The sequence below is a fragment of the Falco rusticolus genome, chromosome Z, assembly GCF_015220075.1.
Source record: "Falco rusticolus isolate bFalRus1 chromosome Z, bFalRus1.pri, whole genome shotgun sequence".
NCBI lineage: Eukaryota > Metazoa > Chordata > Aves > Falconiformes > Falconidae > Falco > Falco rusticolus.
The window spans coordinates 56,246,514-56,265,826 of NC_051210.1; the positions used below are offsets into that span (position 1 = coordinate 56,246,514).

The window sequence follows — 19,313 nt, forward strand, 5'->3', positions numbered from 1 at the left end:
CACCTGCAGAAGCATTTTAGGATTACAAATTTGCAGGGATGGGGAGGAAGCAACACCAAAAAAGTCAGATGTTTTTAGATCCTTTACAGCTCAAGTGTCTTCAGCTGCTTTTTGTTTGTCAATTTCTGCTACTATGATCTTTATCTCTGAGATTTAACGTACTAGAAAGCAGGAAGAAATTTGTCTACTAACTCCCCCCCTCTAGGTCCTGACAGCCTCTCTGCCAGCTATGGCAGTTTACGTCTTATCTTAGTGATATGTCCTGGTTATCTGTGTTGTGTGCGAAAGCTTAGCATTCCTCTGCTTTTTGCTTAATAAATTAAAGGCTTGGAAGCAGTAACACTGTAATACTTGACCATATAAGGGGGGTGATTTTTGTTTTAGTTCTGCTCCTTGCACAATATGCTGTTGAAGCCTTTTAAGGGAAGGCAGTACAGAGAGAGTGAAAACATCCAGAAGCAGAACATCCATTTCACACTACAGTTGGTGCCAGTGCGGGTGCTGTCATTGCTACTGCTGTGAATTTCTCACAGGCTGTGGGAGTTGCATGCTTGAAAAGGAGAAACAGATGAGACTGAAGAAAAAAGTTAAAAACATTTAGTTCATGGCTCCTGCATCTTGAGTAATAATAAGAAAGAAGAGGGAACTGACCAAAGGTGAACTGAATTAGACTTCCAAAGTTGAGAAAGGAAGTAGCAAAGCATCCACAAGAAGAGATCACAGAAAGAACAAGTGGAAACATCACACAGTGAGAATGGGATAGGGACATGGTGGCTAAAAAGGCAATGAATATTGTGTCTAATTTTTCAATGAAGTTAAAAAACAATGCTTTGCAAAAGAAATGTGAATGTTGGAGAGGGAATGAGATAACTAATATCTCCAAAAGTACTCCAAAAGAATGAACCCATGAAATTTTAGGTCTGGTTGCAAGAACACTTCAGTAAATCCATCAATTCAGAGAATGTACTATATGGTTAGAGAAGAGCAAAAGCGGGATCTCTAATAAAGGGATGGAAAAATTGATCTAGACAAACGTAAGTCACTTGTTTTGGTCTCAGAAGTGTCCAGTGTTACAAAAAATTTGAAGCATCTCAGGCAGTAAAATATCAGATAAAATACATTTGTCTGCTAAAGTTAGCCTATGTGAAGGCTGTTATTTTCAGCTAGAGAAATTATTTTCTTGATAAATCAGATGCAGATCCTTACTGGAGATATTTTTTATTCTTTGTGTGAAGAAAGGCTACAGAAGTGGGACAAAAAACTGGTTTTCTTAGTTTCAGTAAAGCTGTAGTGTTGTCTTTAAAGTAAAATACACTTCAGGCCTTAAATCAAATGAGGCCTATATTAGCTGGAGATTAGATAACACAGTCTACTTCAGTGGCTAAGTAGAGGTTTAGAAGACGTAGTGTGAAAACATTTTCTTCTATAGCCAGTAATTCAGAAAAATACCATTACAGAGGTTTGATGTCTTGTGAAATGCTGCTGCCACACAGTACCCATCAATGGCCCGCGTCTGTCCCACAAATTCCTTCAGTTCCTGATTGTTAGGGCATGAGAGTGCTTGCCCTTCTGCAGAGTCAGACTCGGTGCTCTCTGAATTACAGCACCTTGTCAACCTGAGTGTTGGCTCCACAAAGAGAAGTAGCATTGAAAAGTATGTGTCCATGGAACGCCAGTCTGTTTTGAAGCCTGCTCATCCCAGGTGTCTGTGAGCGTCTTTCACATTTGCAGCTGATACCTACAGGTGGTGGAAGACAAGAGACAAGGACATGCACTAGCTGCTTCTGTAGTGATTCTTTCATTAACATCTCTTTCTTCGTCCAGGTTATGACTCCAGGATGGACGTGATGCTACAGTTTACCCTAGCCAGCATTTCACCTACAACGTACAACTTTAGCTAGTCATTTACAACAGTTTAGGAGACCTGCCAGAGAAGGGCCCCCAGTGCTGTGACCTTTACCTTTGTGGTGAACAGGTGACATGACTTTGGCAGTATAGTGTTGATTGACTGATCTGTTCTCAGGAGTTATAAAAGTTTCACTGGGCACAAGAAAGTTAGGTTGCTGCAGGCCAATTGTTTTATCTGAACAATGTGTATTCATTAGGATTTTTTGTGGCATTGTAGAGAATAGGTTGGAGTAAACTTTCCTCTGACTTTCTTTAGTAGAAGTCAGGGTAGTTCTCTGAAGTGAGTCAAAACCACAGTGACTGTGAGACACTTTCAAGGACCACTTTGCTTTAGCAGCCCATCTGTGAAAAACAGTCTGTTGTTTCCACTGAAAACTGAAAGAAAGGTATCACAAGGATATTCCCTTAACCATTTTAAATAAAAGAACGTGTTTTTTTCTGGTGGAAAGTCATCTTTTTATACAGTTTAAGCAGGATAATATTTTTACTGTAGTTCCAAGGAAAATCATTCGGGCTATCTGGAGTTTAAGAACTGGCTTAACAGTTCTGTGTTGGTACTAAACTCTCCAGTAGTTCTGTTGCCTAGTGGTAAAGTAACTCAGACTACTTTCCATGGTTGCATTGTATGTGTTCTCCTTACGTTTTAATAAAAAGTTGGTGGTCAGTATAGGTAGTGTGGGAGTAGCTCTTCAAAATAAAAACAAGAGTGACATTGAACAGTAGGAGGGTAAATTCAACCTTACAAGAATTTATATTTTTCTTTCAACTGGCTTCATTATCTCTCCATTTAAAAACAACTGCTCCTGCTTTTTTGAAATTCACAAAATAGGGTTTTAAATAATGTGTGTAATTGTAAAAAGTACAGTTTACTCTTCTTTGGTTGTTTTTTTTTTCCTTCTCATTAATTAGTATTTCAGCATACTGGGAACATAAATACCCTTAGCTCTGGTATGGGCAAAATAACTGAAGTGATTGTCCTTCAGTTTAGGTCTAAGTGTAAATACTGTTTCCCAGTCCAGCAGGAGCTAATTAGCACAGCACACAGAGAGAAGAAACTTTGTTGTGTGATCTCATTGATGTAGTGAGCACTTAACAATGAAAGCAAGCAAGATTACTCTTTGAAGTCAGTCCCATTAAATGTCTGAGATGACAAGAACCAGAATGTCCACAGTTTGTTGTATTCCTTCCACATAGTTCATGCTCATGGAACCTATAAACACAGGTATATCAGCTGTGTGGTTAGTCATAAATAGAATGTCTTTGCTTTAACTAGACTAGGAAAATGAACCTATTCATATGGCACATTTTTTTCCTGTTTTTATTTATATTTGCTCTGGAAATATATTCCATCCATCAAGTTGGGCCTTTTGACAGCTAACACCTTCACTCAGAGAACTTGGAGATGAGATATTACCCTTACAGGAGCACTACTGCATCAGTATCTTGATGATGATGCGTTATACATCTATATAAGGATGTGCAAAATTTACTCCGATGAGTGAGACCTCTGCAAGGTACAAACTCTTTACAGCACCAGTTCCAAAACTCACTTTCTGAGGGAATTAGTATCCTCTCTGACCAAGAGATCTCATATTATGGTAACCACTTGACTTTCCATTTCTAACTGCCCAAATTTAGGGACTCCAGTGTAAACATAAAGAAAGAAAAGAAGCTTAAAAAGCTGTACATCTTTAGACTTGTTTGAACTGTCCTGTGAAGGTACATTGCTGAAAACATCAGAGACTGTTATTAGTGGATCTGTAATTTGTTATTGATAAAAACCTTGACCGTGACTCACAAACAATTGTTCTTGCAGAATTACAAGTTCCAGAAACCCTTACCCTAAGCATTTGTTTGCCTAGCAGAATAAAGTATTTCCATAGTATCTTTCAAGCTTGTCATGAAGTCATATGCTGCATTAGGTAGTGCTGGAAATCTTCAGTCATACATAGTCATACATAGAAACTGATTTCCAAATTAGCTACCCTTTTGTCTCAGTAGGCACTTCAAAAAAAAAAAAAAAACCTGGCTAATTTTTAGCAGTGACTAGAAGCTCAGATTTTGTCATTTTGTCTACAAGAAAGCAGTTTGGTAATCATAAAGTGATTGTAGTTACTGTCACACAGTTTTGGTAAATGAAGATACTTTTTTTTTTTTTAGTTTCTCTGCACTGAAGTCATACCAGTTATATTTCATTTCTAGAAAAATATAGATGTAGGAGCATTAAAAATCCCTCCCCCTTCCTTCATTTAATCTGTTTTCCCTGGCTTTGAAGACCTAGTAATTTTCCAATTCCAGAATATTAGTTTCCTTCCTCTGAGGATATTTTCCTGTAGTTTGCATTGTTATTTGTTTGATCTGATGCAGCACACTTTTTCTTTTAGCCTGCAGCTTTGAGAATTTTTTTGCACTTTCCTGTAGGAACCCCTCTCATATTTTCTGGGGTTATTCACCTTAAATATCCATAGGTTGCATAAAGGCACATTCTGCATTTATTGAGACTTCCAGTGGCAGTTCTTTTGATCAGTAAAATTGCAATAAAAAAGGAATATGCTTAATTTCCAGTGTACTTCTACTTATTTGCTCTTCTTAAGGTCTTAAGAGTCAAGAACAAAAGAATACTACAAGGGGCAATCTGCCATATTTCAGTATCAACTTTGTGTATGTTTATATGTGTGTTATGTTTGTTGGTTAGTTTGTTTGTTTGTCCTAGTTTGAAGTAAGCCCCATGTCAACAGAATCAACATCTGAATTTTCAGTGCTAGCCTAGTGCATAGAAATCTTTGAAAACCTTTACAGCCCCTCAGAAGCCTTTGGTGCTGGTCAAGATATATCCATCTGAGGCTGTTTGTCCCCAGACTAGAGGAATACAAAAAAGTGAAAGGGAAAGGATTTCCTTCTCCAAAAACAGTACCAGGATATGGGAACATTTCTGCAAGCAGACATATTCCTGCTGTATTGTTAGGCTACCTCAGGACAATTGGTTTTGCTCTTCCAGCATGTGGACCATTGTTTTCTGCTTGATTGTTTTCTACTTTTTGGCAGTACGATCCTGTTCCCAGCCTGTAGTTTCTGTCACACAGAGATTAAATCCTTTTATGTTCTTGCTTTTTGCAGAGCCAGCCAGAAACCTGTTCAGCACTGTGTAACCTCCTTTATGCAACAGCATTTCTGAAGGCAAATAATACAGCTAGTGCTGTATAAACACAAGGAGGTGTACATTTGGGTCTACTGCTAAACTAGGGACCTGAAAATCAAGCTTAGGATTAAACATTTTGATTATTTTTTTTCCCCAGGTATCTTTTAACCTCTTTTCAAATAAGTATCAGCAATTCTTAGTTGTATCTCATTTAAAACCCACTCTTATTACATGTAATCTATAAGTACAAAAATTAACACCTAGGCTGAATAAGAAGAGGCTTAGATAGCAGTGGATATTTATTACATTTAAAAAAATGAATTTGGAGACTTATGACCACACTGATGAACAATTTAAAGATTTCAGGGAGAATTTAATGGCTGAACTGTAATTTAGGTAAATTTCTGTACCAGGTTTTGAAATGATCAGTGTTTGCATATGTGGACTGTTCATCCCATCTACCTTATGCACCTGCTTTAAAACAGAGTGACAGACCATCTGAAAACAGGTGTGTCTCTGTTGATCATGGAGGTGACTGCTTTCATCTTGACACATAACTTCTAGGTGGGGATTGTGTTAAGCACATTGAATCCCACTTTGACCAATCTGTTTTGCCTGGGCTTGACTGCAGTTAAAATTATGGAAATTGTCTCATGTCAAGTATTCTTCTGTGGGTGTGGAATTTAGAAAATGTTTGTTAGCTGCAATAGTTGCAGCAATTCTAGGGACATCGTAGGTCCTTTTTAGTCAGTCAGATTGCTTGACTGTATCTCAAGTCTTATTTTTCATATTAAAAACCAATTGGCTCTGAAAATCCTAGGCACAAAATGAAAACAAGCAAATATAATTAGAAACAAGAGGAATGGTAATACTCATTCTACGTAAATCCTAGCTAGGTAGTACATGCCTTAGAGGATTTGCTTTTTTCTTCTTTCCTGTTTTTTAGTCCAATAAAGGATTTTTTTCATTATAGTTTATAAAAGCAATAACCAGTTAACAACCTGGGGAAGGGAAAACGTACCCAGGTTCTATGGTTGTTTATTTTGATTCTTGAAAAAAGTGGCAGGTCAGCCAGCTAGTGGGAGGTGCATCAGAGGAGACAGCGAAAGTAAGTTAAGACTCAGGCTGAGACTGGGAAAGCTTTTTTAGATGAGGTGCCGCATCATGGAAACATTACTGTATTGTCTTGGCTTTGAACACATGAACAGAAGTAAAGGTGTCTTTCCAGCATAATTGGTTTTGGCTGCCTGTGTTTTGTAAAGGAACATAGTTCAGCATGATGAACTTTCACTAAAATACTAGAATAACAAAACTGTGTATCTATAGATATATGTTTCTTGCTTGTTAAGAAGCGAAAGCTACTGGTAAAACCTATTGAGCTGAGCTCCTACAGTTTCCAAAATACTATACTTAGTGTATAAACATAGCTGGGTTCCTGTTGAAGTCAGGTTCTGAGACAAGGATGAGTTCTGAATGGTGCTGTTGATCTGTTGGTGGTTGGGTTTTGGTTTTTGTTTTCATTTATAGCCCAGCTGTCAGAAGACGTAGCAAGACCTAGACTATTCCTCAGATGGTCTCAGGCCATATGTAAAAAAAGCCCTTTTTTAATAATGTGGTATTTTATTGTGTATTTTCCAGAGTGGCAAAAATAATGAAGGTTCCTGTGTATGAGACACCAACAGGATGGAGATATTTTTCCAATCTCATGGACTCCGGACGTTGCTCACTTTGCGGAGAGGAAAGCTTTGGCACTGGTAAGTAACACATAATGAAAAATTTCCACAGACTTTTAATGCAAACTTATAGTTTTCCTGGGTGCCTTAAGTCAAAGCCAAAAGAATCAGCAAATTAACTTGTCTTGTGCTGGAACAGAGAACTGTCAGTTGTTCACATCTTGAGCATCTTCTTGCAGCTGTAGTGACCGGTACCTTGAGGCATGAAAAATTTGGAAGATGAACATTGAGAAGCCATAGGCAATCTTAGCACTGCCCAGACAGCTTTTGGAGGTGCCTGGCACTCTTCTCTGACTTGAAAGTAATGCACTGTTTCCACCGTAATACTCTTTTCCTAATGTGGAAACCCCACATTTTTTCTTAATGTGATCTGTTGTACAAAATATGAGGATTGGTAAGTCTAATGGTTTGGTTAATCAAACCTGTTGCGGGTGTCCCTTTTTGGAACATCACAATTACTCAAAACTCAGATAAAATCATCATTAGAAGAATATCAGTTACACGTTAGCATCTGTGGTTTCCCTAAGTATTTCTCCCTTATCTGTCCCAAGAACCAGTCAAACCATAGAATGCAGAACGAAAGACAAATTTGAGCCCTCATGAATTCAGTACTGACAGGAAGCATTAGAGCAAACAATTAAAATATGTAGTCTGTAGATCTGCACAAACACGGTTTTGGTTTATGAGAAAAACTGAAAAAATTTCACAGTGTTTCTTTTTTTCTTTTCCTGGATTCTGGCAAAGAAATTCTTTCTTCTTTTTACTTTTAGTAGGGTTATGTTAGAAGTGTTTTTGAATGAGCACACATAGAATAACTTAACCATTTGCATGGCTAATTTATTCTATGTTTTGCTGGGTGGTTATATATTATATATCTGGGTGGACTCTGATGGAAGAACCAAAAATGTGTTAGATTTCTTTAGGTGCCTATCTGTAAAAAGTAAAAGAATTTAAATTAATAGTGGACATTTATTTTCTTTCTGCTGTGAATGGAAACCAGTGTCCCATGATGATCAGCCTGGATGTCTTGGCTTAATTGCTGTGACTGGCACAGATTTGCATTGTCTTGAATGTATGTTTTCAATAGATATTTTTCAAAAGGTGTTTTGCAAGGTCATTGAGTGAATTCTGACTTGGAGAGGGGCAGGACAGTCTCGTACTTTTCATAATGTACTGCCGTTTGTAGTGGTGTGTGGTTAGACTGCCTCTCCATTTGCTCATGAGAGGTCTGGGCTGGGGAGTTTTCAGTTCTCACTGCTTTTTGATGCTTTTTCACCAGGCCGATTCTGTATCCCTTCCCTCTAAATACTGAAGTTCCTCCTGCTCATCCTAAATCAGATATTTCCAGGAAACTTGGGCGGGTCTTGAGGAATCAGTATGACCTCATGAGCACCCAGATTATTTAGAAAAAACCTGCTGCCTTCATCATCAAGCTGAAGAAAGGGAAGTGTGGGTTTTGACTGGAAGGAGCTAGTAAGGGTTTGGTGGTGAGTTCCCGTAGGCTGAGGTACGCGTGGGTGCCTTCGCTCCCAGTGTGCAGCATCTGCTGCTGGTGCAGTTTTATCCGTAGAAGTACGTAGAGCAAGCAGGGGTGGATTCTATATGCCATGACAAACCCCTGCCTCAGGCCTGTTTCTGCATGGGAGGTAAGGCTCCTAGACCCTTGTCATCTGGTAATGTTGAGTGCAACTCTTTCAGATGCTTTCTGTCTTGGGGAGAGGGAAGAATCTTTGGTTGCTTAGTAGAAGGCCTGTCTCCTTTGAGGAGACTTGTCATTAAAATTTTATGGTGCAGTTATAAAAAAAGCCAAATGTCAAATTTCCCTGGCATATTGAAAAGGCACGTTCAGGTCCTGCTAAGCAGGCCATCCCAAGCGTTGGTGGACTTCAGCCCTGCACATCAGTTATATAGGAAACAAGAGAAGTGATTTCAGAGCTTGATCTACTGAAACATGGAGGGCATTGTGATCTGTGTTGGCGTGACTTTATTACCCTGAGTATCAGATGCTTTTTTAAGTTGGGAAAGAGGGACAGGTGTCTCACAGAGGTCAAGGAAGGGCCTCTGGAGTTTGTTCTTCTAGGTAGGCAAGATAATTCCTCTAACTTCTCTCTGTTCTTACACTTGACTTTTTTCCTTTGCTTGTATCCTTCTGTGGGGTCCTAAAACAATTGCATTTTGTTCTATAGCCTCTCTTCAGATTTTGCAGCTCCTGACCTCAGACTAGTCTCTGCATTCCTAGCACTCTCTCTGTTCCTGTCTTAATCTGGTTCTCATATCCTGTCATTAATTCTTCAGATTCCTGATAAATTCTGTCTCTTATGAATTCTAAACATGCTTCAGTAACATTGTTGGCCAGCATGGAGAGCTACACTACAGCATATTCACTTTGTGCATCCCGGTACGTTCTGGACAGATGAACTTTGTTGTACTTGCAGCACTTCTGACCTCCCATTTAAGCCAATGCCATCTGAAGGCTAATCTGAACCCTCAAGGCTCAATCCCATGGGCATCCAGACAGTTGGAGCACTGGGTTTAAATTCCTCAGTGCATGTGTAGCTGCTGTGTAAATGAATTGTGACAGTGCCTACAGGGCAACTATGCAATGACTATGATGCCTAAATTTTGCTTTTCTACCTGCCTTAGCTTTCTTGTAATCTTTAAATTAAATACAGCTGTCTGAAAATATCTCATATGCTGTGAGGTTTATTTGTAAAATGCAGTCTGGTCTGTAGATGACCAATACTTCAGCGATGCAGGCTGTTTTTAGCAATAAATATTTACCTTATTGCGAATCTTTTAATAATGTCCTTAGCCGCGTGACCCTCAAAAGTTTCTGCCAGTATTGGGCATTTGAATCAATTTTACATCTTTCCCCTCAATCATATCTATTTAGGGAACTGAAACTTGGCAGTTCTTTAGCTTTCAGCATGGAATATTTAAATAAATGTACTCTGTAGCTGATCTGAGTGGGAAATTTGTTGTTCTGTGCAAGAGAAAGTTTTACAGATCGTCAAACTAACCGAATAGCACTGGAGACCAATTGCTTGTGTACACAGGTAATCCAGCCTAGCTGGAATTTCCAAATAATACAGAGCCCTGGTTTTACAACATAAGGGATTTTGCTCTGGGAAGTAAATAAAAGCAAATTTTCTGCTATAAAAGGAAAAAAGACTTTGAAAACATCCCATACGGCTGTGTTTCCCAGCCTTGTTTTCTGGCAGCTGATCTTGGAGCTCAACCAGTGCTTTAAAAACTTCTTCCATTTATGTAGTAGTGTGGAGAGCTTGTCAGATGAGGTTAATAGCTTTCTGGTTCTATGACTAATGCCCAGGACACAGTTCAGAGAAGGGCATCATCATCAGCAATTAGTTTCTAAATTTCATCAGCAAACTATTAATCAGGATTCGGGGAGCTCTATGGCTGATTTATCTCTTTGCAGTTTAAGCCACTTCAGTAATTGCTACATCTTTCATAAATTTGCATGCTTCGTGTCTGAATTTCCACATGGTATTAACATCAGCTGCCTTCTCCTGCAAGATTATGTGGAAGAAGAACTAGCGGAGAATATAAAAACGTGCTGCTGCTGAAATGAATGAAAGCCTTAAAAGAGCTGTTTGCTGGTGTCTGTTACAGTAACATAAATCTAAAATAATCTCATTAACTTGAATAAAGGAACAGATCAGAATGCCCCTAAATATCCATTTGCCTAAAATATTGTCAAGTTTCAGATTGCTGGATGATAAATTTGTAAGACTCGAAGTGTGTACAAACAAAATGGTTTACCATGAGTTTGTAATAGTTGTGTCAGTCAGATTTTTACTGTAAAATCACATTTACAGAATGTGGTATGCTAGACAGAGGTGACTAATTTAGGGAAAAGCAGTTGCATTTTCTTCATGAACATGTCTTCTTACTTCTCTATCAGAAATGGAGATCTCCGATACAGAATAAGTTAGACATGTAAAAGACAGCCTGTATGTCCAACAGCTTTCCAGTATCAGAAAAATCATTAATATGAACGTTGTTGCATGATCATATTTGGTTTCTCAGGCTACTGCCTCTCAAGACTTCACTTTACGCCTGTTTAAGCAGAGCATTTCTTTATGAATAGGAAAATGCTTTCAGAGTTTTCCCCAGATTGTTTTTTCTGAGTCTAGCCTTAGCAATTGACTGTTGCAGTAGTAAAAAATAACTTTTGCTACTGTTACATGGAGAAATATGTGACAAATTAACTTAAAAATAAGTTGGCAAAGTAGTTGCAGTTATTACAATTTCCCTTACCAATGGCAAATTAAATACAATGGGATAATCAGAAAAATACTTGTTGACTTCTCGGTTCTGTTGTCTCTTTCTGCTTCAGCTCCTTAAACAGAGCCTGGAATTGATTAAAGCCTTGAATGTTTCAATTAAAAGTATTGCTGAGTATTATGCTGAGGTTGCTGAGAGCCTTTGGGAAGTCAGGAGACTACTAGTATTGCAGTCTCAGGAATCTGTAGTTGCAAGGCACCTTTTACTTGATTCCTTTGCATAGGGCAGCTCTGCCTCTGCAGGTGCACAGCAGCAGATACTGGATCTGTAAAGCAAAGGAGAATGAACTGAGGCAGCAGAACGAGCTCCCTCCCTGGAGTTTCTGCTGTGTGAGCTGAGCGGTAGGAATACGTGAGAGAGAGCAAAGACACCTACAGACAGTGGTACAGTAGGTGAAAACCAGAGTTGGCTAACAGAGCTGTAGCAATAGATTTTGATTTGCTAAAAGAAAGAAGGGAAATAAATAGGACAACATATGTGCATATAGTAACCTGGTTGATGGATGTGCTGGTGAAATAAAAGAGGGGGAATAAACAAGTTCTGAGAAATCCCAGTTGTCAGTTCTCCGCCTGCTAAGAATAATGAACAGGGACACTTCTTGGGCACAGGGGATTATTGTCCCTGTACTCACACCAGCCTAGAGTTTTTAATTGGTGACTTTCGATTCTTGAACAGTTGGGTTTTTTCCATCTTTTCCACCCAGACTTTTGCCTCTGGATTACTTTCCTCCAGTGCGTTCTCCTGGAAAAGCAACAATCTGTATGTCCTGAAGGACACACAAGGACACAGCAGACACATGCCAATGCTGCTAAATGGATCATAAGAATGAAACATGTATGCACTCATCCCTCTTCATATAGATTTATGAACTCAAGGCTCAGAGCACAGCGAAACGCTTTCCAGAAATTCGTCTGTCCATGTTTCACTGGACCATTTTGGTTCAATAAAACATACTTGAAGTGTTTGTTAAATTGAAATACATCTCTTCCTTGGTGTTCATTTCAGACCATTTCACAGTTGTCATGACGTATAGACCATTTTGCTGAACAGATGCTGTGCCTTCCCCTGCGCCATTTGTTAGCCTGCAGTTGGTGGAGTGTTACACAACGAGAGTAAATGATCATTTACATTGGGACAAATTGCTGAGGTGTTTAGCTCAATACCATGTGTCCAGTTCTTGCTGGTGTCTGTTGAGACACTTAGCCTTTTAAGTTGCTGGTAATATCAGCAACAGAGATGACTTTTTAGGTGCAATTGAGTTTTTCAGTGCTAAGGATGAATGGCAGAGGCAGGCAGGTTAAGAAGGGAAGGAACAGCCATGGTGGGGTGATCTTGCTCTTACCAGGGCCCTGCCCCACCCTGCCTACTGTCCAGGACCCCGTGTCAGTGCCTGGGGCCACCAGCCCCTGCCCCAGTGATGCTGCAGCAGGGCCACTGCCCAGCTCCTCACAGCACTGCCCTGCCTGCCCGTGGGCCCCCTGCACCAGGCCTGCCCGTGGTCCCACACCCGGGCCTGGCCTCAGCCCACCCCTGTCCCCAGGTCCCCAGGCACGTCTCTAGAGCTCTCTTTTGGTGGCAATGTCAGAAACCTGCACCATTATCTAGGAACAGACTATTGGCTACAGTAACAATAATCTTGACTGTGCCATCTGCTTTGCCTACAAGTAAGCTGGCTTTATTATCCATAGGGCATATTGTTGGTGTTTCTGTGGAGGGCATCCTTCAACTGATCTAGGGTGTTGTCGCTTCGAGGGAGCAGAAAAGATGAACACCCGATTGTCCGAAGGGCTGTCTTCCTGCGGAGGGACATTTGCTTTCCTTTCCAGTAGCTCCTTATCTGAAGCTATTTGCAAAGCTATGAGAGCTTATAAATAACCCTGCCCTTTTTCTCCTGATTAGCTGGCACTCCATTCTTTCACAGCACCCGGGACTCCGGAGCAGGGAACAGAGCGAGCTGTTGCTCTTCCTACAGCAGCAACTTGAGGACCAGCCCATATCTCTGGCTGATGTAGCAGGGGACTGCCCTTGTTGCAGAGAGCTGGCAGATTGCAGATCAAGGCAGACACAAAGTGGCGGAAAGGAGGTATACTTACCATCATGACAGCTGCTTTGCAAATGCAAAGGAACGTTACCATCTGTCTCAGCTCTTACATCCATCTACAGTATCAATGTCCTTGTTCTCTGCATTACCTAACTCATAGATACAAACAATCTTTGTGTAAGTCTTTTTTCCTCTTCCCAAGTGTTCAGTAACCTTTCCTACACAACTCAGGTATTGTGCTGAAGTAGCAGTTTGTGTGTAATTAACTCTGTGATGGTTAACTTGCTAGATTCAGGGTGTTGGTGGTCTACACCCCCAGGGTTGAACATGACACAAGAAGTGGCAGGCAGAGCTGCGGCAGGCTCAGGATGATGGGTTCTTAGTAAATCTGTGAGTAGCAGGTACTACCGTGACTGTTGCTCTCTCCCAAGAAGAGGAACTGCAAGTCCAAGGCAGCAGCAGTGACTGGAAGATGTATGTCAAGACTGAAACCCTAGGGATCATGGTTGCTCTCTGCCCATTTCATTTTTTTTCCTTATATGCCTTTAATTTTCTGTTGAGAGTTTTTCACAGGATTAACAGCTTCAGTGCATCAGTTTATGTTATGGGAACCATGTCCTCTGCCAGTTGCAAAATGCAGCTATTTTGACAGATGACTCTGAAGAACCCTGCAGGCTGTTAGGTAAAACTACAGCACTGCAAAGCAGTCTTGCTGCCACAGGATTACTTTGTTTGAGGAAGGAGGATATTTCATAGAACAGCTTTTCAACCAAAGACTTTAGATTCCTCTGGAGGATTTTGCTACGTATCTTCTAAAGGCACAGATAGTTAAATTGGTTGCCTCCGTGACTAGTAGGTAATTCATGGAGGAAACAAAACTTCTGAATTACTGCATTTGCTTTCTACTCAGGGTTGCAGTAACGTGTGACTAGACAGAAAATTATAAGGTTGCAGATAACAAACTTCAACCAAATCTAGTACTGTTATGCCAGTGCAATGACCACATAATTGATGTCTCTTCAAGTTTCTTGAGTGTCTTAGCTTATGTAGTGGTCATCAGTATCTACTGAGTGTCAGGTGTCTTCGATCTTAACTTTGTGTTAATTCTTATTCATGCTTTCTTGTGGTTTTTTGGTAATCTGGGTTAGATACATATTGCCACAGAAGTTTGTTCTAAATTATCCAAAAGGAGGGGGCACTTGCTGAGATGACCAAGAATCTTCCCATGAAGGTCTTTTGTTAGAAAATACTGATTGTATTGAAACTTTTTGCTGATTGATACATTCCAGTTTTAACAGGCAGAGGTTAGCCTCATAGAAATATTTCTGGTTAAGATACATTACATGTCTGTTGCAGAGCAACCTATTACTTCAAGTTGGCATTTTGACTTTGGACATGGGAAGTGCAAGATCAAGTCTGTGCTCTTTTGATTTCAGATAATAGACGTGAACTTGTGCCTCCTGTATCTGAGAGTATGTGCTAAATCCTGTGAGGTATTCCAAAATTGTTCCTAGTCTCCATTGTTGGATCAATCTCTTTCTTCTAAACCTAGGAAGTGATTTAGAATTGAGCATCCAAACATCTTTACCACTGAGAGGTATGGAGAAATACAGAAAGGGGAAAAAGTACTATTCTCTTGGTTCTGTTGTGTGGTTTTTTTCCCCAGAAACATTTTTTTTAGGCTTTTGTTTTTTATCCTGATGGGAGGTCATGAACATTCTGGAAATCTTCATTTTTGATTAAATAGGAAAATTCTTTCTCTTCAGCATGGCGGATGAGCAGAGATAAGGAGATGCTGTTGAACTCGACTCACATAACTTAGAACATTCTGGCTTATGGCCAGGGGTTTGCATATCTGGCCCAGTTCTGGGAAATAGTACCAGAGGTGTGAAAACACCCTGTATGTCAGTGAGCAGAAATCATGACTAAAAAATGTTTACCTGCTACTACCATTTCTATTCAAGTACTTGTACATCTTTGTATGTAAGCTTAGAAGTATGGACTTTGCATATATAAGTAAATCACATTTTAAACATTAGTTCTCGTTGGCTTTCTGGAACATACCAGAGTATGGTTGATTACTGTTATGTGACATACAAAGTTAAGCAAGACATATGCCCAGCCTTCTTACTTTGTTTTCTGATTTGCAATGATACCAAATAATGTGCTTTATGTATGCCTCTTCAGGGTCTGATCACCTTCGAGAGAAAGATGGACTGTGGGCTGTGCTAGTCTGGCTTTCAATCCTAGCAGCTAGAAGGCAGAGCGTGGAGGAGATTGTCAGGGATCACTGGACAAAATTTGGCCGGCACTACTACTGCAGGTGAGAAAAATGAGGAAAAGGCGCAGGAACTTCTGCAGTTGATAGGACAATTCTGCTGCAACCATGGCTTGTTTAGCTGTGCTCAGCTGCATTTAGGTGTGCATTTACTGTGTCCGCAGAATGAAAATCTGCCACAAATTACCACTGTTCTGTGGGGAGGTTTTTTATGATGAGTAAGTGGCAGCAGAAGTTATTTACTTACTGAAGGAGCAAAGTATGTATGTCACTTACAGTATCTCAGTAATTAAATTTTCTGATATTGAATGGCAGAAGGATTTGAATTACTTACTTGTGGAATCTGTAGGCATGGCATGTTACATGGTGTTGAAAAAAAATTAAAATCCCAGCAAGATTTACTCCTGCATTTGTTTCTGTACATGCTTCCATGTGACAGTTTTAATGAGAACTTGAACTATGCCTACTGTTAAATCAGGAGAACTCCAAAGTTCCAAACATCTACTTATCTTTATTAAGGTCTCAAAAGGATGAATTCTGTCATTTACATCTTAGCTTCTGCCTCTCTCTTTCTCTCAGAATAGACTTAACACATAAGAGTTTACATATCCATAAGGTCCTTTTCACACACCAGTTCCTCAAAACTTGTAGCGAAGTTTTCTCATTTTCACATGACTGTTGAGCACTGCACAGATTCTGTCCTTAGTCCTGGAAAGCTAGCTGTGCATCAATGGCATTTTCTATGCTACTTCAGAAACTGTGCATTTTCTAAATGATTTCTGTTGACTCAAAGTCAGGTGGCCAATGTAGAGCTGTGATGCCCACACATAATTGTCTCATTGCACATTGCATGCATGTGCTGGTTTAATTCTCAATCAGTACTTCAGTGGACCACCTCTGATTTTTGAAGTGAGCAGTAAATTGCTGACTGTGAGTATATTGAGTTCTCTGAAAGCAGAAATGTTTCCTCAGCTGCAAGGGACTTACTTCTTGGTTCTACTTTTTTTATATATTTGCAAGGTTTGATTATGAAGCACTGGAACCCAGAACAGCATACTTCATAATGAGAGACCTGGAAGCTTTGACCACTGACAAATCATTCAGTCATCAGCAGTTTGCTGTGGGTAACAATATCTACAGTGTGGAAAGAACAGACAGCTTTGAGTACATAGATCCTGTGGATGGCACTGTGACCAAAAGACAGGTATGGTTGTAGTGATGGAGTAACGAAGTTTTGTGGCTGTCATAATGTCTCTAACAGTGTTGTTTCTAACGTTTGGCTGGCAAACCTCTCCATTTATTTATAGGATGGTGTTTTCTTTGCTCTGATAGATACCACATTTCCTACTTAAGATTAGCTTTTCTGGGTAAGATAATCCACCTCTGGTTTCGCTTGCACTTACTGTGCAAAACTGGAGGCACTAGTGTAACAGAATGTAGGAGGGGCATATGCAGGAGTCCCTGTTGCCAGCAATGCACATATAGGAAGGGTTCCCTTTCCTGAACAATGCAAAGTGTTACGTAGAAAGATAATCTTGCTTTTTCTGTTTTCTGTCTGAAATCTCCACTTGCTATACATGACAAAAAAAGCTAAATTTTATTGCTTTTTATGATCCACAGGATCTGCAAAATTAAAGCACAGTATCTGTTGTAGCCAATAGCATGCAGAAGACTTCAGTGGATTGTACCATATGGGGGCACGTTTGACTTCTCTAGACCAAATAACTGGTTCTCTGTTCCTTCTGGGCTGTATCCATAATGAGATTCTTTACTATCAAGAACTGCAGTTCAAACTGAGCCTTCAGTGTTTAGAATGTCGTTGTGTGCTCAAAACTAACCATGTACTTTGCCAGGTGTAAATGTATATTCAAACATCTTAAATATGAGCTATGACTCATATTAAAATGTTTTCTGATTTAATGCTGTTTATTTTTATTGTCTTACTTTCTCTGGTTTGTAAATTACTTGACCTGATCAGACCCTAGTAAATGATATTACAAGCCGTTAAAACTATTGTCGTGCCATTCTACTCAGAGTCTTTATAGTTTCCATTCATCATTGCATCCAGAAAACATAAGCAGACCACCTGCCACTGAGCTACTGTCTGTGCGTATTACTGATGAAACAAGATTGGAGGATATTGTCATATTCAAATCCACTGGAAAATTACAGGCGTGGCAGACTTGTGCCCCTTGTACTTTTAAAAAACAGCTTGTGAATTTTCAGTGCACTTTTCTTTCCCTCATTTTTCAGCCAAAGCCATTGTCCTAAATTGGAATATAATTGCTAATCATATCACCATGTTACACAAACAGAGAAACATGACTTGGCCTGTTTTCAAATGGACTCCAGAAATGAGCCCAAAAACCAGAAAGCATGTCTTTACATAGGAGAAACACGTATTTATTGAGAGCACAGTTCAAGCAGTTTGTCTTTTGGCAAGGACACATTCCTGGCTTCATGTGTCTGCAGCCTTGGTGGGATTCTGCATGTACAATGAAACAACAGTTCACTGCTACCATTTTCCTCGGGTAGCTGGCTCTTCATGTAAATGCAGATGCCCCTTTCTGACTGTCATGAGCTTCATGCAGCTGTGTTTTCAGGAACTTGTTAAAAATTTTGTTCCCCAGTAGGCAGGGGAAAGAGATTTATATTCAGTGTAACTGCACTATGTCTCATGAATGAGAGGCTGGCTACATGATAATTAATTGGTGTTAATAAACAGCAGGTTCAGCACAACAACAAAATAGGCAGCAAACAATACACTCAGACTCTAGCTTCTGATTCATACTGACTGTTGAAACCCATGAATATTGTTTATCACAGTGCAATAATAAGGCATAAAATTAAATGTTCTGCTGTTCCTGAAGACTGTTTTAATTTTTAAAGTCTTACTGTGCTAGCCTTTGCACACATGAGCATGTAATAGTGCTGTTCCTGAGGATCCTCCAAGCAGAAATGATACCAGTTGCATTTTTGTGTGAAATCTGAATTAGAAGGATGAGAATTACAAGTTTCTTACTATAATGGTTAACTTTGAGCTCTTTAATGAAGCGTTCGTATATTCTAAGATTCACATAATAAAACTCTGGGGCTTTGTCATTAGAAGTTCATTAGTATTTTCTCACTCCTTTGTTAGATTTGGGGGTGTAAATGTCTCTGCATGTAGTCTTGCGGGTTTTGTGTTTCAGTTTGAGCAAGAGTCAGGAATCAGGCATTGGAAAGGTTGGAAAAAAGCTATTTCAGTTAACTCTCCAGAGATAAGGCAAAAATTCTTCTCTATTCAGAATGACATTTCAATAAGTATTTTCCTGTCAGAGTATTGAATGTGGCTTGTAGAGGACACTGAAGGGTCCACAGAGGAGCAAATAAAAATTGTTATAATCACAGTATTTTGAATTAAAAGTATAGCCGTTTTGCATGCTCCTAATTTATGTAGGTATCTCTGTGTCTTACGTATTGCTGCTAGGGTAGATTTTTTACTGGTGTACTCCCTGCCATTATATTTTAATAATGTTTTTCCAAATCCTAAGATATTTTGCTTTAAGTTTGCTGCTTAGTCTTGTTCATACTAACTTGATCTATGCTAATGTATTATTATTTGCTTAATTATTAAATTGGTAACTGGAAAAAATCCCAGACTACTGGAAATCAAACTACATAGTACAGTATGTAGTAGGTTTAGTGTCTGAGTGCTTCATAGATACTAGTACATCAGGGTGTTTAACTTGATTGTCATGTAAGACAGAGAAATCCCTGTGAAGCTCCATCTTCATCACATCAGCTTCAAAGCCACTGGATTAACCATGGAACATAATTTTGTTTCGGAGCTTCCACACAGCTCATTAATATCCATTAGCAGGCCCAATTTGCCTAAACTAAATATCTGCAGATGTTCAGAGCTGT

General features: G+C 39.6%; 1 protein-coding gene across 1 annotated transcript in view; it reads left to right on the forward strand.

Moving 5' to 3' along the window:
- PGM5 (phosphoglucomutase 5) overlaps nucleotides 1-19,313 on the forward strand; it is a 78,238-nt gene that overhangs the window by 41,302 nt on the left and 17,623 nt on the right. The window contains exons 7-9 of the mRNA XM_037374378.1: nucleotides 6,686-6,801; nucleotides 15,317-15,452; nucleotides 16,428-16,611. Coding sequence (XP_037230275.1) covers nucleotides 6,686-6,801; nucleotides 15,317-15,452; nucleotides 16,428-16,611 — 436 coding nt within the window. The remainder of the gene's footprint in view (nucleotides 1-6,685; nucleotides 6,802-15,316; nucleotides 15,453-16,427; nucleotides 16,612-19,313) is intronic.